Source organism: Chiloscyllium plagiosum, unplaced genomic scaffold (genome assembly GCF_037043375.1).
Source record: "Chiloscyllium plagiosum isolate Xiang-an unplaced genomic scaffold, Cpla_swu_hap1 HiC_scaffold_22, whole genome shotgun sequence".
Taxonomy (NCBI): Eukaryota; Metazoa; Chordata; class Chondrichthyes; order Orectolobiformes; family Hemiscylliidae; genus Chiloscyllium; species Chiloscyllium plagiosum.
The window spans coordinates 59,255,798-59,278,667 of NW_028270160.1; the positions used below are offsets into that span (position 1 = coordinate 59,255,798).

The following is a 22,870-nucleotide window of genomic DNA, read 5'->3' on the forward strand; positions in this document are numbered from 1 at the left end:
AAATACAAACAATAGAAGGAGGAATTCAGAATAACTTAACTATTGGAAAACTTAACCAAATAATAAATACAATACCTATTCCAAATTAACTAAGAAACAACATTGAGAGATTTCAGAGAAAGTAGCAGCTCGGAATTCTTCACTGAAGCTTGCAATCCTTCGGACCCAAACAGCTTCTAACTGCTGCAACTAAAGAAAACTAGAAAGAATGGTCTGAGAGCTGGCCACTTCTCTTTCATTGTTACAACTTTTTTAAAAAAAATCCTGAATTGTTGACTTATGCCATCTCTCGTAGTGACTTTGGCACCTCTGCCTTTACAGCCTTTCTCTCAAAAAATCCAGGACAAAATAACCTTTTTAAAGTGAAAGCATTGTCTCACACCTGTAACTAGTGGAGTGCCACAGGGATCAGAGCTGGGGCAACAATTACTTAGAATTCGTACTAAAGACTTGGATGATGGAAGTGAATGTATTACCACCATGTTTGCAGATGGCACAAAAATAGTTGGGATGGTAATTTGTGAAGATGACACACAGTTTACAGAGGGGAAGAGATGAGTCAAGTAGGTGGGCAAAAACTTGGCAGATGGAATATAATGTAGAAAAATGTGGATTTATGCACTTTGGCAGTAGGAATAGAGGAACTGAATACTATTTGAATGGAGGGAAGACTGCTGAAATCTTCAGCACAATGGCATTTGCAGGTCCTCATGTATAATTCACAAATGTAGATTTGGCATATAGGTTCATTAGATAATGTGGAAGACCAACAGAACATTGGCATTTCTTTCAAAGAGAATAGCGTATAAAAGTAGGGTACTCTGGGTGACATCATACAAGGCTGTTCACATCTAAGGAAAGACATACTGGATTTGGAAATGTTCTAAAGAAGGTTTGCTAGACTGAGCCAGGTATAGAGGAATTTTCATATGAGGAGAGGTTGAACAGGTTGGCTCTGTACTCATTTGAGGTCTGCAAATGAGAGGGGACCTTATGGCAACATGCAGGATTGGTAAGGGACTTAAGAGTAGATCCTGAAAGATTCTTTCATCTTGTTGGAAAGTCTAGAACCTGAGGGCACTATCTCAAGGTCATCCATTAAGACCGAGATGATGAGTTTTTTTAACTGAAGCTAGTGAATCTGTGGAATTCTTTACCACAAGAGGATTAGTCCCTGTGCCGGTGCTCGTGAGGCTAGAAATAGGAAGATAATACATTTGAATGAATGGCTAAAGAGCTGGTGTCAGAGGGAAGGTTTCACAAATCTGGATCATTGGGATCTCTTCCAGGCAGGTGGGACCTGACAAGAAGGATGGGTTGCTTCTAAACTGGAAGGGCACCAAATCCTCAGGAGGTTTGTCAGTGCCATTCGGGAGAGTTTAATCTCATGTGACAGGGGGTTAGGAACCAGAACAGTAGGTCAGTGTATTGAGTGATTGAGGAGAAGGTGGACATTAGATGAATAAGTTTTAAGAGGAAGCATAAGCAGGGCTAGTTTAATGAACATGGCAGAACTGGCAGTTTGAAGTGTATTTATTTTAATACAAGGAGTATAACAGGTAAAGCAGATGAGCTTTGAGCCTGGATTAGTTTGTGGACTGCATTGTGGTAGCCATTACAGAAACATGGTTGCAATAAGGACAGGACTGGCAGCTCAAAGTTCCAAGGTTCAGATGTTTCAGGCTTTTTAGGGAAGAATATAAAAGGGATGGGGGAGTTTCATCACTGATTAAGGAGAATGTCATAGCTGTACGAAGAGAGGATAGGACATCATGGAGGGCTTGTCCAGCATGGCCATTTGGGTAGAACTTAGGAATAAGAAAGGTGCAGTTGCTATGATGGGGTTACACTATAGGCCTCCCAATAGCCAGAGGAGGTAAAGGAACAGGTATGTTAACAAATCATAGGATGATATCAAAACAACAGTTGCTTTTGTGGGTGATGTTAACTTCCCCAATATTGACTAGGGACTCCCTTAGTGCCAGGGGCTTCAATGGTAGACCAGCAGGAGGCTGGAAGAAAAATGTGGTGCTGGAAAAACACAGCAGGCCAGGCAGCATCCGAGGAGCAGGAGAATCAACGTTTCGGGCATAAGCCCTTCTTCATTCCTGAAGAAGGGTTTATGCGCGAAATGTCGATTCTCCTGCTCCTTGGATGCTGCATGGCCTGCTGTGTTTTTCCAGGACCACATTTTTCAACAATCTGGGTTGATGGCCTCCTTCTTCAAAGACCCAACCCAGATGGCCTCCTTCTTCAAAGACCGCAATTTCCCTCCAGACGTGATCGACGATGCCCTCCACCGCATCTCCTCCACTTCCCGCTCCTCCGCACTTGAGCCCCGCCCCTCCAACTGCCACCAGCACAGAACCCCACTGGTCCTCACCTACCACACCACCAACCTCCATATACAGTGTATCATCCGCCGTCATTTCCGCCACCTCCAAATGGACCCCACCACCAGGGATATATTTCCCTCCCCTCCCCTCCCCTATCAGCATTCCGTAAAGACCACTCCCTCCGTGACTCCCTCGTCAGGTCCACACCCCCCACCAACCCAACCTCCACTCCCAGCACCTTCGCCTGCAACCGCAAGAAATGGAAAACTTGCGCCCACACCTCCCCCCTCACTTCCCTCCAAGGCCCCAAGGGATCCTTCCATATCCGCCACAAATTCACCTGCACCTCCACACACTTCATTTATTGCATCCGCTGCACCCAATGTGGCCTCCTCTGTATTGGGGAGACAGGCCGCCTACTTGCGAAACGTTTCAGAAAACACCTCTGGGACACCCGGGCCAACCAACCCAACCACCCCGTGGCTCAACACTTCAACTCCCCCTTCCACTCCACCAAGGACATGCAGGTCCTTGGACTCCTCCATCGCCAGACCATAGCAACACGACGGTTGGAGGAAGAGCGCCTCATCTTCCGCCTAGGAACCTGTCCAACCACAAGGGATGAACTCAGATTTCTCCAGTTTCCTCATTTCCCCTCCCCCCACCTTGTCTCAGTCAAATCCCTTAAACTCAGCACCGCCTTCCTCACCTGCAATCTTCTTCCTGACCTCTCCGCTCCGGTCTATCACCCTCACCTTGACCTCCTTCCACCTATCGCATTTCCAACACCCCTCCCCCAAGTCCCTCCTCCCTACCTTTGATCTTAGCCTGCTGGACACACTTTCCTCATTCCTGAAGAAGGGCTCATGCCCGAAACGTCGATTCTCCTGCTCCTTGGATGCTGCCTGACCTGCGCTTTTCCAGCAACACATTTTCAGCTCTGATCTCCAGCATCTGCAGTCCTCACTTTCTCCTTGAAGGGCCAGGAGCCAATGTATCTCAGTAACTACAGGGATGGTGGCTGAGAGAGAAATGTGGGCAGAAAAATTCACAGTTTTATAAAAATAATGAGAATAAATTGATAGTAAGAGCATTTTGTAGAGTATACTCAATGGAATGAGTACTCCGAAATACTTTTGTGTGTAAAGCACTCAGTACATAAGAGAGAGGGGGGTTGGTTTAGCTCAGTTGGCTAGATGGCTAGTTTGCAATACAGAGTGATCCAAATAGTATGGGTTCAATTCCTGCACCAGCTGAAGTTACCATGAAGGACTCTCCTCAACCTTGCCTGAGGTGTGGTGTCCCTCAGGTTGAACCACCACCAATTGTGTCTCTTTGTAATGAGCGAGCACCTGATGGTCTGGTAGGACTATGGTGACTTCATCTTATTTTACGTAAGAGGTTACGTATGATTTTGCTTTCCCTTTTCAAAGAATAACTCTGTCTGAAACACTTAAGGTAGAAAAAGAAGAATTGTATTTACATAAAGTACCTTTCAATGTCTCAGGATATCCCAAAACATTTTACAGGTAATTACATACTTCTGAAATGTTTAACAATAGAAATGTTGCAGCCAGTTTGTGTACATGGAGCTCCCCGAAACAACTCCCAGATAGTCTGCTACAGAGGGATGAATATTGGCCAGAGTGTAGGGCAGAATTTCCCTGCACCCCTTTGAAAGAATGTAATGGGATCTTTTCATTGAGACGGGCACATGATGCCTTTGTTTAACATCTCATTGAAAGATGACACCTTTGACTGTGCAGCATTCCATTGTGTGTCAGCCTGGAATTGGATTCCAAGTCTCTGGAGTAGGACCTGAGCCCATGATTCTTTGCCAGAGGTGAAACTGCTACCTCGTGAGCACGTCACTGATTTTAACAATCTAAAGGTTAGAATACTTGGTCTAAGGTTCAGACAGATCTGGTTGGTTTTGTGTTGTATCATGTGGCATTATTTGAACCAATTGTGGTTTGTATTCTGGTACCAAGAACAGGTACACAAGAGCAGTTTCCAGTTTAAATGCTTTATGGAACTCTGCAAACATGAGCACAAAAACAGAAATTGCTATAAAAGCTCAGCAGGTTTGGCAACATCTGGAGTGAAATAAACATGAACGTTTCGGATCCGGTGACCTTCCTCATGGCCTGAAACGTTAACTCTGATTTCTCTTCTCAGATGCTGCTAGACCTGAGCTTTTTGAACAATTTCTGTTTTTGGTTCTGATTTACAGTGTCCACAGTTCGTTTGTTTTTGTATTCTGTAAACCTGGGCATGGCTTGCCATTCCAGGAGTTTCTCCATGTAATGTGATTGGATGCCTTATTTTATTATGACACCTAATTCTGTCCTCTCCAACCAAAATCCAAGGTCAGGAAGACGGAAGACAATGACAGCATTCCTGTTATTTGCAGGGCTTGCCTGCATAAGTACCATGTTCTTGCCTAGGCATTTGGGTAAGAAGATCTTTTAAAACAAAATCTCTGTAGTTTAATGCTTATGATAAATATAACATTAAATTGACCTGTTTTTCTTTGGATCATTGCCAATGGATTATTCTTGGTGTACCTTCCTGATCTTTAAGGTATTTTTGTACAACGTTGGAAGGTTAATATATCTGAAACAAACACAAAGTATTGGAGAAACTCAGTGGGTTTGGCAGCATCTGTGGAGAGAATAACAGTGAACGTTTCGAGTCCACTGAACCCTTGTCAAAACTGAAAGCATTTGGCAAGTAGTGGTCTATGTGCTGATAATGAGTGAGATTGGAGTTGGGGGGGGGGTTATTTAGGTGAAGAATGAGTTGATTTGTTGGAAATGGTGCAGAGAGAGAGAGAAATGGAGAAGCAGCCTAAAGGATAGTTGATGGTAAGCCAGGAGAGAGAGAAAAGTGCTGAATCAGTGTAAATAGAGCAACCCATAAAGAACAGAGCCTGGGATGTGGGGTTGGGGTAACAAAAATGGAGGGAGATATTCTAGCTCTGAAATTGTTAAACTCAGTATTGAGTGCTGAGGCCTTTAAAGAACATGGGTGGAAGGTAGAGGTGTTGTTCCTCCAGCTTGCATTGAGCTTTACCAGAGTACTGCAGCAGGCCTGAGACAAATGTTGGCATGGGGACACTTGTTTTGAAATGGCAGGCAACTGGAAACTCATTTTTACAAAATAGCAGAGATGTTTCACAAAGCAGTCACCCAGTCTGCCCAGTGTAGAGGAGACCACTGTTTCCATGCTGTCATGTGTCAAACATAAGAACAAGAGCGAAGCATTTGGCTTTTGAGCCAATGGGGTGTTCAGTGATACTACGACCCATTTGTGACCTAACTCCATATGACCTTTTTTTAACCCATTCAGTGATCGTGAGTTTTGAGAAGATTTGTAACTCAGGTTGAGGTTCTGGATGTAGGTTTGCTCGCTGAGCTGCAAGGTTAATTTTCAGACGCTCCGTCACCATACTAGGTGACATCTTCAGTGAGCCTCCGGTTGAAGCTTCGTCCAGAGGCTCACTGAAGATGTTACCTAGTATGGTGAAGAAATGTCGGATAATGAACCTTCCAGCTCAGCGAGCAAACCTACATCCAGGACCATTCAGTGATTGCAACCCATTTGTGACCAAACTCCATATAACCTGTTTTAACCCATTCAGTGATACTGTGACTCATTTGTGACTTAACTCCATATAAGCTGTTTTTAACCCATAATCTAAATATATGTTTCTTTCTTAGCAGGCTTTGACATGGGATTCTTGCTGAATGTCACTTCATTAGCACTGTGTGGAAAGTTAGCTGTCAGTGCTGCCTTTAATATTGTCTATGTCTTTACTGCAGAGCTTTACCCAACTGTGATCAGGTAAATATAATTCTATTATGGTGACAACACAAGTTTAGCATATTTTCTGTTGTTATTTGAAAAGAGAAACTTTCATTTATATAGCTTCTTTCATCTATGACTGATATCTCAGAGTGTCGAGATTGTTGTTTTGCTAAAACTGAAATTTAAACAACTTCCACCCCAAGCACACTGATTCCACTGGGAACCCTTTCCAGCTGATGCTGCAAAGTGCATTTCACTTTCTTGCTGAGGAATTGTTCAGTTAACCAGGCTCACCTGAGGAAATGGGACGAGTTGCATAACTGATAGTTGTAAAAGTGGCTGACCAAGTTGATGATCTGGTTCTCAAGTATTTTTGCCTCGTTTCCTATGAGCAGTTTTCGAGCAATAATTTCTGTAAGACCGGTTTCACTGAGCGATTTAGAGTCATACAGATGTACAGCATGGAAACAGGCTCTTCGGTCCAACACGTCCATGCCGGCCAGCACCCGGCCCATATCCCTCCAAACCCTTCCTATTCATATACCCATCCAAATGTCTCTTAAATGTTGCAATTTTACCAGCCTCCACCACTTCATGTGGCAGCTCATTCCATACACGTTCCACCCTCTGTGTGAAAAGGTTGCCCCTTAGGTCTCTTTATATCCTTCCCCTCTCACCCCAAACCTATGCCTTCTAGTTCGGGACTCCCCGACCCCAGGGAAAAGACTTCATCTATTTATCCTATTCACGCCCCTCATAATTTTGTAAACCTCTATGAGGTCACCCCTCAGCCTCAGACGCTCCAGGGAAAACAGCCCCAGCCTGTTCAGATTCTCCCTATAGCTCAAATCCTCCAATCCTGGCAACATCCTAGTAAATCTTTTCTGAACCCTTTCAAGTTTCATAACATCTTTCCAATAGGAAGGAGACCAGAATTGCCCGCAATGTCCTGTACCGCCACAACATGACCTCCCAACTCTTGTATTCAATACTCTGACCAATAAAGGAAAGCATACCAAACGCCACCTTCACTATCCTATCTACCTGTGACTCCACTTTCAAGGAGCTATGAACCTGCACTCCAAGGTCTCTTTGTTCAGCAGCACTCTCTAGAACTTTACCATTAAGTGTATAAGTCCTGCTAAGGTTTGCTTTCCCAAAATGCAGCACCTCGCATAGTTCCCTGGCTTGTCCTCATACCACCCTTCTTAAACAGTGGCACCACTTTAGCCAACCTCCAGTTTTCCAGCACCTCACCTGTGACTATTGATGATACAGATATCTCAGCAAGAGGCCCAGCAATCACTTCTCTAGCTTCCCACAGAGTTCTAGGGAACACCTAATCAGCTTATGGGGATTTGTCCACCTTTACCCATTTCAAAACATCCTGCACTTCCTCCTATGGACATTCTGCAAGATATCACCATGTATTTCCCTACAGTCTATATCTTCCATATCCTTTTCCACAGTAAATACTGATGCAAAATGCTCATTTAATATCTCCCCCATTTTCTGCGGCTCCCCATAATGGCCGGCTTTCTGTTCTTTGAAGGGCCCTATTCTCTCCCTAGTTACCCTTTTGTCCTTAATGTATTTGTAAAAACTTCTTTTTCAAAATCCGATTCATCCAGATTGTTACATTCCAATTGCCCTTTGGTTGACCTACCCATCTTTATAGTTTCTTGATTTTGTTTGTGGGAAGGACTTGATGAAATAATAAAATGATGCCAGATTGAGAGTGCAGTAATGCAGGAGGTGTCAGTACAAGTATTGTAAGTACATTGAGTCCTTGAAGAGGGAATGTAAGAGTTTGTATGGTGGGACACATTCTCATTTTGAATTCCTGAATTTCTACTTTACAATTTAATGTGTTTGCTGTTTGAGATAGTTGAGTTCACTTCTAGTTCACTTTAGAAGTTAATGTCTAGATGTCTGAAATATGACCCAGGTATCCGTTTGTAGTAAGAAACATGAATTACTGATCAGATTTCTATCGTGAAATCCTAAAGATGCAAAATTGATGTCTTGCCTCTAGGTTGTAAGTGTTTGGCCTCTGGAGAGGGCAGTGCCATCTGATTTATAATTGAACCGTGAGCAGTTATAGAGTTGAGTTTTTAAACCTGCTCTGATCTGATATGGTTTCTTTCACACAGGAATGCTGGATTGGGAATCTGCTCAATGTCATGCAGAGTTGGTGGGATTCTGGCACCATTTGTTCCCGCGCTGGTTAGTTTCAACTTTTCTATATATGTAGAAGCCTCCTTGAACCTGCATGGTGGTACTTCAGGGTGCTCACTCATTCATATGAAACTCCTTTTAACATAAGTAGACTCATGCTATTGTGCCCAGTCCTGGCTCCCATACTTTCAGGATGATGTCATGGCTATAAAGATGGTGCAGAAGAGACATACTAGAATGCCACCAGAGATGCAACATTTCAGAAAATTGGAAAATCTATAAAGAAGTTGGCACTGAATTGATTGAAGTGTGATTTGATGAAAGTGTTGGACTTTAGTAGTGTAGATAAGGAAAAATTGTTTCCACCACTGAAGTATTGATAATAAGGAAACACTGACAAACAAAAGAAAAGGGATCATTAAGTGCGTTCTCCAGAGAGTGGTTGTCTTCCACACTCTGCTGAAATGTGAAACCAGATCCCATAGTAAATTTCAAAAGAGGATTGGCTAAATACTGACAAAGGAAAAACATGCAAGGTTACAAGAGAAAGGGAGTGGGATAAATTGGCTGGCTCTTTCAAAAAGTGCAGGCATAATGGACCAATTAGCTTCCTGTAAGTTTCTGTGAAATCAAAGTAGCAAATATGTGCTTTGTGTTCATATTCATATATGACATCGACCTTGCATGAGGTGCATCACCTGATGTAGTTTTCCTGTTTACTGGAGATCTGTTAAAATTAGGGCAAGTTAATTGTTGTGAAGTCTCAAATGGTTTGAATTACTTGCTAACTGGAGGGAACTTTTGGCCCTTGTTATACTGAACATTTGAGAGCAGATTTAGTTTATTGTGATCATTTCCACTCAATGTTTAATTCTTTTTAAAGAAGTGCACAGTTTCCTGACTATGTTGTTCATTAATTAGGCTACCATCTCTGAAGGCCCTTTCCCCTCTCAACGATGTGTCCCTGACTAGTATTGTGTGGCAGGAAGCTTCAATTATTTGGATTGTGGATTTCATTCTTACTGGAAAAAAACTATTTATTTGTGATCTCTGGCTTAATTCATTTTGTAAAGATCTTTGTTACACCAATATTTCATTGTTGCACTGTTTGAAAAATGTCCTGTTTAAAGCATTAGCATCAGAAGTACTTCTATTTATATCTCTCAAAGTGATCTGGTAACCAATATTGTTCAGCTATGACCTTCGTCTTGAAGCAGATGAGAACTTTGTGTTAAAGCAGTAAATATCCATCTGGTATGGGAACAAGCTAGGGCAAAGATTTCCACAAAGTTTTGTTCACAATAATCTGGACAGCAGAGGTGAAGATCATGTTGCCCGTTTACAGACCAGTCCAAACTGGGTGGAAACTAGTTACTATAATTGGTTTTAAATAGATATATACTATGACATTATTCCATGGCTGGTGGGTCTTGAACCTGGACCTCCTGGCCCAGAAGTTGGTGCATTACCACTCAGCACAAGACCCTGAACTGGATTCTATAAATATTTTCAATCAAACATTTTGGACTGTGTTATGACACACCTCCATGGCAAGTGGAATTTGTATCTGACCTTCTGGCCCAGAGATGGAGCCACTACCAGTGCATTGCAAAACCATTAGATTTCTTGGTTGGACATGCTGTGACACACGTATGGGCTGGGGCAATTGAGTCATGAATTTAGACCTTGTGGCCTAGTGGGGAGGGACACATCACAAGGACCTCACCTTTCTTCAATTAGTATCAGCAGGTCTTAATCATAACAAGAGCTTGCTTGTGTCCTCACGCAGCACACAGCATTTGCCGTGTTAACACATTGTAGATGCCCACATTTAGGTTCTAATGTCATACAACATTAAAAACATCTGTACTTGTCCAGTTATCTTGATTCAGGGACTGTTTAAGAAAGGTGACAGGCTTACCACAAAATAATGGACCAAGTTACATAACATCTATTGTCAGGAAATTTCTACAGTTTGTAATTGAAGCTAGAGTGACTGAACATCCAAACATTTTCAGCTGATCAGAGAAAGCCAACTGTTTATAAAGGGTAGGTCATGCTAACGAATTTGATTGAATTATTTGAAGAAATTGCCAAAGTAGTGGAAATTCTTGCTTGTGGATGTCAGGTTTGCAAGGAACATTTGTTAAAGTCTCTCCTCAGAACGTACAAGCTAGAGTGAAAGCTCATGGAATTGGAAGTAAATTATTGACCTGATTAGCTATTGCCAGAGAAATTTAGCCCAATGGATTAGAGACCACAAACAAGAATCGTGGTGAAATTGACAAGTGGTTTATTAAACAAAGCAAATTGACCAGGCTGACACAGAGTCTAGATTAGAGTGTTGGGGGAAACGCACAGCAAGTCAGGCAGCATCCGAGGTCAGAGGTAGTTTCTTTACTCAGAGGGTAGTAGGGGTCTGGAACACCTTGCCTGTAACAGTAGTAGACTCGCCAACTTTAAGGGCATTTAAATGATCATTGGATAAACAAATGGATGATAATGGAATAGTATAGGATAGATAGGCTTCAGATTGGTTTCACAGGTCAGCGCAATATCGTACCAATCGCAACATTGTACTGCGCTGTAATGTTCTATGTTCTATTTGGCTGAGCATCTGGAGACAGAGTAGGGATAATGGCAAGCTACTGTCATTACAGTCTCTTGACTCGTGGCATTCTGCAGCGATCTATGTTGGGGTCTCAAACATTTGTATTAGTTAATGATTTAGATGTTGGGAAATGTACAGAAATTGTAAGCAATCTTGGTGAAAGTGTAAAATTGCAAAGGAATTGATAGATTAGGTAAAGGATTAAATGTGAAACAAATGTGAGGTCACCAACTTTGGACCTAAAGAGAGTTGAATGAGAAACACTTGTTGGCTGTCATACACTACTCATTAAGATGTCATGATCAGATGGAGAAAATAATGTTAAAAAGTTGAAGGTTTATATCTGGAACATTAGGATACGAGGGGATAGAAGTCATGTTTCAATTGTACAGTAACCTGGGGCAGACAATGTCTGGATTGCTGTGACGTGAGAACGAGGAGCAGGAGTAGATCAGATGGCCAGTTGAAACATTTAAAATAGGGGCAGGCAGGGCTAGACCATTTGGTCCTTTCATTCTGCTCCCCCATTCAGTATGATCATGACTAATCATCCTACTTCGTACCCTGCCCCTATTTTTACCCCATACTCTTTGATCCCTTTATCCAATAAGAACTGTATTTACGTCCTTTTTGAAAACATTCAGTATTTTGGCCAAAAGCACTTTCTGTGGCAGAGTTTCCACAGGTTCACCTCTCCTGAATAAATTTTCTCCTCATCTCAGCTTTAAATGGACTACCCTGTACCCTTAAACTATAACCCCTGGTTCTGGACTCATCAGACATTGAGGGAATTCTTCCTGCGTTTACTCTGTCTGGTACTGTTAGTTTTGTAGGTTTCTATGAGATCCCTCTCCCATCCCATTCTCCTAAACTCCAGTGAATCCAGTCTCTCTTTATGCATCACTCCAGCCATCCCAGGAATCAGTCTGGTAATTGCAAGTGCAAGCATGGCTGATCTTCTGCCTAGTCTTCATTTAGCCACCTCCTTCCCATTATCCCTTTATTCCTTGGGAGATCAACAATCTATCACAGCCTTGAATATATCATCAATTATGGAGTATTAAGGGAAGCAAAATATTGCAGCATGTACAGGATGAATAGCCATGGCCTTTTTTCAGGGTAGGAGAGTCCAAAACTAGAGGGCATTGGTTTAGGGTGAGAGGGAAAGATTTAAAACGGACATTAAGGGTAACATTTTCATGCAGAGGGTGGTGCATGTAGGGAATGAGCCACCAGAGGAGGTGGTGCCGGCTGGTACAATTACAACATTTAAAAGGCATTGGATGGGTATATGAATAGGAAGGATGTAGAGGTGTATGGACCAAATGCTGGCAAATGGGGCCAGATTAATTTTGGACATCTGGTTGGTTTGGATGTGTTAGACCTCAGGATCTGTTTCCGTGCTGTTTAACTCTGATCCTGAGATGCTGGAAATTTGAAATAAAAACAAAATGTCGAAGAAACTCCACAAGCCTGGCAGCATCTGGGGAGAGGGAAGCAGTTAGCGTTTCAAGTCTGTGTTGATCTGTTTGGACTTGAAGCATTAACTTTTGTTTCTCACTGCACAGATACTACCTGAGCTGTTGGATATCTCCAGCACTTTGTTTTTATTGATATAATAATCCTCTGGATGGAAAATTCCAAATATTCACACCTCTCTCAGTGAATATGTTTCATCTCAACTGTGTCCTGAATGACTGAGCTCTCATCCTGAGACTGTTCCCCCATGCTTTCGATTCCCCAGCCAGACTAAAATAACCCCACAGTGCACTCCGTCAAGCCTGTTCAGATTTTAGATCACCCCTCATTCTTCCTTATCCTTGTACTCTGATCTCTTATGAATACAGATCAATATGTCAGTTACTTTGCTACTTACCTGCAGTAGCTGCTCATTTTCTCTTCTGTTCCTTCCATGTCATCATACTCCACTCCCCAGATACAGGTTTCCATGCAATTGCAAGGAGACATTGCACTTGCTGTGTTACCTTATCCCCTCTCAATATCCAAAGTCCCAAACTCTCCTGATTGTAACAATGATTTACTTTACGGCTGACAGTTCAGAACACGTATTGCTATTCATTGTGATTTCCTCTGTATTGGGGAAACCACGTGCAGACTGATTAATTGCTTTCCCTGACTTCCATCCCAATTCCTTATCCACGCACCTACTCCTAGTTCCCACTCTACTCCAGAGAGCCCAGTCAAAATCCTGCCGAAAGGATGGTAGATGTTTGAAATCCTCCTCTTCAAATAGCAGTTAGTGCTAGATCCCTTGACTGTTGGACAGTAAGGATGGAGATAAGATGTTTGCTTGCAGATCACCTGTGATCTTGCTGAATGGTAGTTCAGAATGTTCCTATTTTCTTGTCTTTCCTTAGCCTTATTGGTTCAAGCATGTATTGAGGTGAGCATTCTTGTGTTGCAGAAGTCGTTGAATCCATCAATGCCATTTATAGTGTTTGGAATTGCTGGGATGTCAGCAGGATTCCTGGGTCTCCTGCTTCCAGAAACATTAAATAAACCAATTGCAGAGTCAATAGAAGATCTTCACACTCCAACCTACCAGAAGCTTGAAGATAAAAGGAAAAAAGTGAGTTCCATTTTGGTTTGCATTTCTATTTGTTGTAACTTTGGTTCCACATTTCTTTTCTCACTGCCTCGGGATCTAATCGATTGACCATCTTCTTCTCAACACAGTACGAAAGATTGTGGAATTTCAAATGCAAGACCACTCAGCAATTATTGTGATGGTTTAAGAAATGCTATGCTGGAAGTTGGCCTTTCCCATCAAGCCAATGTTACCCCAAATCATCAAATGGTTTTCACTCTGTGTCCATTTTTAAGCAATTTTGAGATGGTTAAAATTTGTAGTTGCAGGAACAATACTAAGGTCTGTTTTATAAATTTTCAAATGCCAAAAAAATTTAGATTCCAAATCTTGTGTACCAATTACACAGGACAGTTTAATCATAGTGGACTTGATGAGTATTATAAATGCATATTCTTAGTGGTAACTTGTTTTTTAAACTATATAACTAAAGCTGTACAGGTAACTATTGTTAAAGGACAATTATATTCTAAACAAAAACAGAAATTGCTGGAGAAATTCAGGTTTGCCAGCAGCTGTGGAGAGAAAGCAGAGGTAATGTTTTGGGTCCAGTGACCCTTCCTCTGAAGAAGGAGGTGTTGGTGTTTTGAAAAGCATTAAGGTAGACAAGCCATAGGACCTGATGAGATCTATCCCAAAATGCTGAGAAAAGCAGGTGAGGAAATTGCTGAGGCCTTGTCCCTTGTGTGAAATCTTTGTATCCCCTTTAGTCACAGGAGAGGTCCTAGAGTTGTTCCTTTGTTGTCTAAGTTGTTCCTTTGTTTAAGAAGGGCAGCAGGGATAATTTGCGAAATTGTGGGCTGGTAAGCCTTATGTCAGTGGTAAAAAAATTATTGAAGAAGGTTCTTGGGGATAGGATTTACTCGCATTTGGAAGAATATGGACTTATTTGAGTTACGCAGCATGGCTTTGTGCGGGGAAGGACGTGTCTCATGCTTATTTGAATCTTTTTGAGGAAGTGACAAAGGTGATTGAGGGCAGGGCAGTAGATGGTGTCTATATGGACTTTAGCAAGGCCTTTAACAAGGTCCCTCATGGCAGGCTAATACAAAAGGTAAAGTCACATGTGATCTGTGTAAGCTGGTAAGATTGATACAGAACTGGCTGAGTTATCAAAGACAGAATAGTGGTGGAAAGTTGTTTTTTGTGAATGGAAGTCTGTGACCAGTGGTGTTCCACAGGGATCAGTGCTGAGACTCCTGTTGTTTGAGGAACATGTAGGTGGCCTAATTGGTAAGGCTGCAGACAATGCAAAGATTGGGGGAGCTGGGGATAGTGAGGAGGATTGCTGGAGGACATAGCAGGATATAGGTAGGCTGGACGCCTGGGTGGAGAAATGGCAGATGGAGTTTAATCCTGAGGTAATGCATTTTGGATGAATCAATGCAAGAAGGAATTATATAATAAATGGTAGAATCCTTAGAAGCATTAACATATGGAGGGATCTGGACAAGCAGGTCCACAGTTCCCTGAAATTGGCAACACAAATGGATAAAAGTGGTCATGGAGGTATATAACATGCTTACCTTCATTGGTTGGGGCATAGAGTCTAAAAATTGGCAAGTCATGTTGCAGCTGTATAGAACTTTAGTTAGGCCACATTTGGAATATTGCGTGCAGTATTCTGGTTGCCACACTAGCAGAAGGATGTGGAAGCTTTGTAGCAGGTACAGAAAGAACGTACCAGGACATTGCCTGATTTGGAGGATATTAGATATGAGGAGAGATTGGACAAACTTTGTTTGGTTGTTTTCATTTGAGTGTTGAAAGATGAGTTGTGACCTAATAAAAGTTTACAGAATTGAGAGGCATGGATAGAATGGAGAAACAATCTTTTTCCCAGGATAGAAATGTCAATTACTAGGTGAGGTCTAAGGTAAAAGGGGGTAAGTTTAAAGGAAATGTAAGAGGCAAGTTTTTTATAAAGAGGATGGTTAATGCCTGGAATGCGCTGCCAGAGGAAGTGGTGGAGGTGGATACAATAGCAATGTTTGAGGCATCTTGACAGATATACAGTACCTGCTCCACGCCATATCTGCGGGCAGTACTTTCCAAGGCCAACCGCAGATGCCCGAAACCGTGGATAGTTGCAAACCCTTTCATTTAAATGGGAAATTTACCTCACCGGCAGCCCCCTTGTGCCTGGTTCTAGAATGTTCCATGTAATATTTTTGGGCCGTGGCAAACTGGATAACTGAAACCGCAGTTGATTCTGCAGATACTGCAGTCGCCCTGTACTAATAGACAGGGAATAGAGAGACATGGACCACTGAGAGGCAAAAGGGTTTAGTTTAGAAAGGCATCATGTGTTGGCGAAGGGCCTGTTCCTGTGGTATTCTGTTTTTCATTTGTTGATTGCATTGGTTCAAGGAAGAATTTATTTTTGCTGTTGTACAAAAAATTGAGATCTGAAATGTAGTGGTTTTGAACACAATTTGAGCTCTGATCAGTTATGTACAAAGCGTAAAATCTGTTTAATATTTTATTACAGTTGTGAAATGTTTGAAAAATACATGTAAAACTTTCTTCACATTAATTACAAAGAGACCTTGGAGTGCAGGTTCACAGCTCCTTGAAAGTGGAGTCGCAGGTAGATAGGATAGTGAAGAAGGCGTTTGGTATGCTTTCCTTTACTGGTCAGAGTATTGAGTACAGTAGTTGGGAGGTCATGTTGCAGCTGTACAGGACATTGGTTAGGCCACTGTTGGAATATTGCAATTCTGCTCTCCTTCCCATCGGAATGATTGTTGTGAAACTTGAGAGGGTCCAGAAAAGATTTACAAGGATGTTGCCAGGCCTGGAGGGTTTGAGCCATAACGAGAGGCTGAACAGGCTGGGGCTGTTTTCCTTGGTGCATTGGGGGCTGAAGGGTGACCTTATAGAGGTTTGTAAAATTATGAGGGGCATGGATAGGGTAAATAGACAAAGTCTTTTCCCTGGAGTTGGGGAGTCTAGAACTAGAGGGCATAGGTTTAGAGTGAGAAAGATATCAAAGGGACCTAAGGAGCAACTTTTTCCCACAGAGGGTGGTGTGTGTATGGAATAAGCTATCAGAGGAAGTGGTGGAGGCTGGTACAATTGCAGCATTTAAAAGGGATCTGGTTGGAGAAAAGGAATAGGAAGGGTTTAGAGGGATGTGGGCTGGGTGCCAGCAAATGGGACTACGTTAAGTTAGATTATCTGGTCAGCATGGATGAGTTGGACTGAAGGGTCTGCTTCTGTGCTGTGCATGTCTTTGACTCTATAATTGAAATCTGAATTTTTGCGGTTTTCTCTTCAGTGTCAAAAGTCAGTTGTTTCCTGACATTGAAGTTAAAATTCAGTCTAAGTATTCATGCTATTGTACATTCGGTATCAGCATTCCCATTCTACAGCATGTATCCTGACTCTCGTAAGTTCTGTTGACCTGTCACAGCCCTATGATTGTTGATGTCCCATGGCTCCCAGTCCAGCAATGCCTTAATTTAAAATGTCATCCCTGTGTTTGGATCTCTCAGTAGATTTGCCCTTCAGTTATCTATATCGTCCAGCTCTCCTTTGAGATGTCTAAACTCTTCCAGTTGTGGCTATTTGCATTTCTGTGATTTACTTTGCCTCCCTACTGATAGTCTTACCCTCACCTGTTTGTGACTTGAGCTTCAGAAATCTTTCCCTAACCCCCTCTAACCTCTCTAAAATCTTCCTTAAAGCCTATCTGTTGATTTCCTGGATCGATTTACACCAGTTGGCTGGACTGCTGGTTTGCAATTCAGAGTGATGGCAGCAGTGTTCGTTCAATTCCTGCACCGCCTGAGGTTACCAGGACCAATTCTACTTCTCAGTCTCTCCCCTTGTCTGAAGTGTGGTGAGCCTTGGGTCAAACCAGTTGTTTCTCTCTTTTGAGAGAGCAGCCCTATCATCTGGTAAAATGATAGTGGTTACCTATGTCACGGGGGGGGGGTTTGCATCGTATTTGTTTGTTAACATTTCTGTGATGCATCTATGGACATTTTATTGCATTGAAGATGCTATATAAATGCAAGTTATTGTAGCAAAGCAGTCATTTTAAGGGTTAGAATGGTGCTGGAAAAGCACAGCAGTTCAGGCAGCATCTGCCATTTTAAGGGGCCTATTTGGTTAGTGATTGAATTGTTTATATGTTTTCCATTAATTTAACAGGGGGTTGGATCACAGAACGTCACTCAGTCATGAAGATGAGAGGCTTAGCAAAGCAGAACTTAGACTGGAAGGACAATCTACCGGACGTAAGAAAAATGTATTCAGATGAGGACCATGAATTGCAAGGAGAAATTTTACAAGATTCTGCAGGAGGTTATATAAACAATTCAGAGACTTTGAATTGGTATGTTTTAAATGAGCTGGATCTTCAAGATGCCAACATGCTAAGTGGTTAAGGAAAGACTTATTTAAGCTGAAGAAATACCTCAGTTACTCACTTCCCAACATTAGTTGGGTAACAGGAACTATGAATTGCCATTGTTTACATTTCAGCTTGTACAGTTTTGCAAGTATTTTTGCCTTTGAGTCCTGCTGTCGCAAGCACAAAGCTGCTGCATTATCTGAGGAGTATCATCACTTTCAAAAGATTTTGGTGTTAGAATTTATTCACAAGACCTTTGGGGTAAATTATGAGTTTTAACATAAAATATAACTTTGAAGCTTGGGAAGCTTTAAGCTCCAGTTTCTTTTTAATGCACCTTGCATTGTAATGGAGAGCCTTATAATGATTTGTATGTATTGGACATGCTTTAAGCTCTCTGAAGTCTCTCTGTTTAGACACCTGTCACTTCTAACACGATCACCTTTTAAGGATCTACATTTTTTCCATTTACAGATATTCCGAAATGCTTCAGCTTTGCTCTCCTGTATTAAGGAGCCCAACAATGCTACAGTTTTCAGTTAATAGAAAAATGTCTCTGGTTAGAATTACTTAATATTGTAGGTGCAATATGTATCTAGGCATTTTATCACTCCTTTGCTGTTGCAGTCTCAAATGTCCCTTCAAGTGAATTGGATTGTGGTGTCCAATTCTGATGCCTTATTGTTCCAAGATTTGCGAGAAAACCAAAAGATAAATCTTTAAACCTTGAATTATTGTAAGTTCAGATGAAATCTTCCAGAATAATTTATCTCACAAACCGTCCGTTTTGGATAGCTATTTGATAGCTTTCCATATGCGTCCATTTAGGTTTGATTTATATTTTAATAGCATTGCTAATGGTTCTCATATAATGTGCAATATTTATCATTTAAGTGTGTATTGCGTTTATTCTGCAGCATTTAACTGCAGTTGAATGACACCGCCCAGCAACAGGTTGCCAACTGACTTCAGTGTTGCCTGTCATTTGTCCAAAGACATTTTGGATCCTCTGCTCATATTCTGTTTGGCAGGTAGACAAAATGTAGGATTGGTCTGCAACATCTGTTAAAGAGAAAGGAAAGCTACTTTATTCTTGTATGTTTTGCATTTCTGTTTCTCTTTGGGAGATGTGCAGAACCTAGTGACCAAATTGCCCATGTTCCAACTCTGTCACGTACTTCTAGTGACCCAGCTCCATAACTGGAAGGTGGATCCAGCGATCTAACTGACTCTGGAAGGTGGATGTGTGAACCCATTGTGGAAGATGAATATAGAAATAATATGCTCTTTGACTGTGGCAGATGGATCCAGTGACTCGACTTTCCACTCTGGCAGCTTGAACTGTGACTGCATTAACCCCAGATAGTCTGCAGCTTGATCATCCAGTTGGTTTCAAGGGAAGCTAAGGATTTCTGCTCCGTTGCAGTTGAGGCCTGGTACTGTCATGCTTTTGCCTGTCAGGTATCTTTAGATATTTCAAAGGATCATTAGTTTGTTCAAAACAGTATTCAGTTATTGCAAATAAATTGAGTGTTTTGCATTTTGCAAAGGTTTAATCAGAAATAGTTAGTTTGTAAAATTAACCCTACCCAAGCTCCATGCCTGGATGGATGGATTTGATCATCTGGGCTACAAATGCCTTGTCAATGATGAAAGTTCATAGTTTCATTTTGCACTCTGTATTGACTTGAATGCACGTCTACTTGTTGTTGAAAGCTACGTAACTCAATTTCACTGATAACACAGTATCTATGCCCTAAGCTCCTTGCTCGTTATGTCTTTTCCATTGCATAATGCTTTTTTTTTAAAGCACAGGGAAGACTTTTATTTCACAGGGCAAACACTGTGAAATTTCTGTAGCAAGAACCTTTCTTACCTATCAGACCCTTTTGTTAAAAAGTCGCAAGGACCTTGAAAACAGAGAACAAGAACATACAAAAGATGTTGAGACAAGGTTTAAAAAATGTGTTCAGCGAAGTGAGACTGGAATATCTCAGTATGAACTAATATCTCTAATCCCAGCTAGAGTAACAGTAGTAGGTGACATTAATGGTGGGAAAATGGTCCATGATTACTGAAGCTGATTACTATCCTGTGACCCCTATTGAAAAGTGCCTCAGTGGGCTCTGGACCTGAGAGGAATCAGGCTTGGCTATCTCCCCTCTCAGGACTTTCTGACTGATGCTCAGCTGTGAGAGCTTCATTGTGAGGGTTGCTTCCTTGAGATCTCATTGGGTAGTGAGCTGGGATGCTGCTAGACTTGATAACACTTCACCCCAAGAGTTAGCCCTTTTTGGGCCTGGAGCAATAGTAAAGAAATTGGTGTCAAAGCAAGGCAGTTTACGAGATGGACTAAGATGTCAAGTTTGGGAGATGTAGGGCAATTCAAATAGGAGATGATAGGCATACTGACTGGGGTTTACTTAATTAAATGTAATATTGTAGATATCTACTTCAATAGTTTTAAGTTAATGTTGCCATTATAAATGTATTAGTGAATTTATTACTGGCAATTATGTTTGTTACAATATCTGTGTGGAGCTGAAAACGAAACAGAAACCTTTGTCCGTGGAAGCCGGATACTTCGCTGAACCTATTTGTAATTTTTAAGTTAGACCATATGAAGAACAGCCATTTGTTGAGCAAAGAACATTCCACACCGTCAGTGGTTTGTGACATGCAGCTATGTGGAATCAGTAACTCAGCATTTATACTGTACTGGACTTTGTCCCTAAAATGTGGCTTGTCACTTTATGTACCCTGCCTGGCGTCTGTGTGCTGGTGAAAGAGAGACATTCACCATCCCCAACCAACAACCCGAGCTTGCCTTGTCAGGAGCTTTTTAACTAGCTGGTTGGGTATAAAACTGGCATAGTCGAGGAACCACCACTCATGGATCCACCCTTCATTGTCAAGCTGAAAATCTCACTGTCACTAAGTTAAACGATCAGTTTCATATCTTCCTCGTTCAAACCTATTATGCTTTTGTTTAACCAGTTCTCAAATGTGACATCTCCACGTATCGATTATGAGAGCTTGCTGACAGTTGACCAGAATGCATTGTATCTCATTTTTATATACTGAAAACCTGCCACATGTGTAACTGTACCATGAAATGTGACATCAAATATAATAGGAAATTTTCCCTGAGCTGCTGTTTACTTATTTTCTCATTCTTCATTGTGTCAATATTTTCAAAGTGAGAGGACAGACCTGTTATTAATTTGAAATGTCCGACTTGTATATCGTGATAAATGCACAAACTGGATTTATTTGGAAAAGAGCTGCAGATTTTGTAGTTTAGATTACTGTTGAGCATCTTGACTCTTGGTGGAACTGCTCTCATCCAGACAAGTAGAAAATATTCCATCATGCTTCTGACTTGTAGGTGGTGGACAGGCTTTGAGGAGTCAGGAGGTGAGATGCTCATCAAGGATTCCTACCTTCTGACCTGCTCTTGTAGCCATTGTATTTATATGGCTGGGCCAGTTCAGTTTCTGATTAATGGTAACACCCAGGATGTTGATTCTGCAGCAGAATTCCATTGAATGTTGAGAGGCAATGGTCAGATTCTCTCTTGTTAGAGATGGTCATTAGCTGGCTCTTGTGTGCAGTGAATGTTACTTGACATTTATCAGCTCAAGCCTGAACATTGTCAAGGTCTTACTGCATTTAGGCATGCACTATCTCAATATCTGAGGAGTTGCAAACAATGTCAAAAATTGTTCAGTCATCAGTGAACGTCAGTGACCTTATGGAAGGCAGTTCATTGATGAAATGGAAAAGGATGGTTGGACCAAGGATTCTAACCTGAGGAACTCATGCACAGCTGCCCTGTAGCTATGATGATTGTCTTTGAACAACTGCAACATCTTCCCTAGTGCTAGGTATGACTCTAGTCTTTGCTGAGCTTGCTGGAGCTGCATGATTACATGCTTGGACAAGTGCTGCTTTAATGCCAGGGGCAGTCCCTCACTTCACCTTTGGAATTCTCTCATGTAATGTTCTAGTTTATTGCAGGTGTAGGAGCATGACAGCTGAAATACAGGATCATGTGAAATTTGTTTTTGAAGGCATCCTTCAATCTGCAACTGTCTGTCTCTCTTCCTTCTCCCAGCACCCTGAAAACAACAACCAGTCACCAGGATCTTGGTGTTCCTTCAATTCTGGCCTTTTGCTGCTTTCTGTTTTCATCACTCGCTCATTTATGGCCATGTCCAACCCCCTCAGTCCTGTCTTTTAGATTTCACTTTTTAAACTCTCTCTTCTTTTAAGATGTTCCTTAAAACTTACCTCTTTGTCTAAGCTTTTAATAATCTCTTTTTTTTAATCTCTTAGGTGTCCCCACCAACAGCTATTCACCCTCCAAGCTAGATTATTATCCACTCTTTTGTCTGTCCAACTGTCCCTCTCTATCTGTGGGCTCTATCCCCACTTATAGTTCACTCCTAACCCCCTGCCCCCATCCTATCTTCTGCATATAAACCAACATTTTCCTAGCTACTAACAGTTATGAGGAAAGGTCACTAGACGTGAAGTATTAACTCTGATTTCTCTCCATAGATGCTACCAGACCTGTTGAGCTTTTCCAGCAATTTGTGTTTTTCTTTCTTTACAGCATCCGCAGTTCTTTATGTTTTTATTGTAAATATACGGATGGATATGTCGAGGAATTGGAGGGGAGATGGATTAATCACACAGTCTTACAGCACTTACGAGTTTCTTGGTCAAACAAAACATGCTGGTTCTTTGAAAGATTTGCTCAGATAGGCTTATTCTGCCACTCTCCTCATCCTGCAACTTCCTTTTCAATTATATATGCTGTCCTTTCTCAAAGTTACTTGTGATTCTACCAATTTTCAAAGTAGTTGATTCTAGGTCTTCATAACCAGCTGCGTAAAAAATCATGGCTAAGATATGATGCAGGAAGCAAGGAAGAATTAAAAGACTGAAAGCACACAAAGAAA

The 22,870-nt window shown here is 41.6% G+C and overlaps 1 protein-coding gene across 2 annotated transcripts in view; it reads left to right on the forward strand.

The window, feature by feature from the left end:
* The window catches only part of slc22a15 (solute carrier family 22 member 15), an 83,542-nt gene extending 62,489 nt beyond the window's left edge, over positions 1-21,053 (forward strand). Inside the window, exons 8-12 of one of the 2 annotated variants that reach the window (XM_087999119.1) lie at positions 4,706-4,791; positions 6,059-6,182; positions 8,300-8,372; positions 13,361-13,525; positions 17,702-21,053. In XM_087999119.1, coding sequence (XP_087855245.1) covers positions 4,706-4,791; positions 6,059-6,182; positions 8,300-8,372; positions 13,361-13,525; positions 17,702-17,734 — 481 coding nt within the window. In that variant the 3' untranslated portion in view covers positions 17,735-21,053. The remainder of the gene's footprint in view (positions 1-4,705; positions 4,792-6,058; positions 6,183-8,299; positions 8,373-13,360; positions 13,526-17,701) is intronic. The other variant, XM_087999120.1, reaches the window with a different exon arrangement.
* Positions 21,054-22,870: the final 1,817 nt, after the last annotated feature.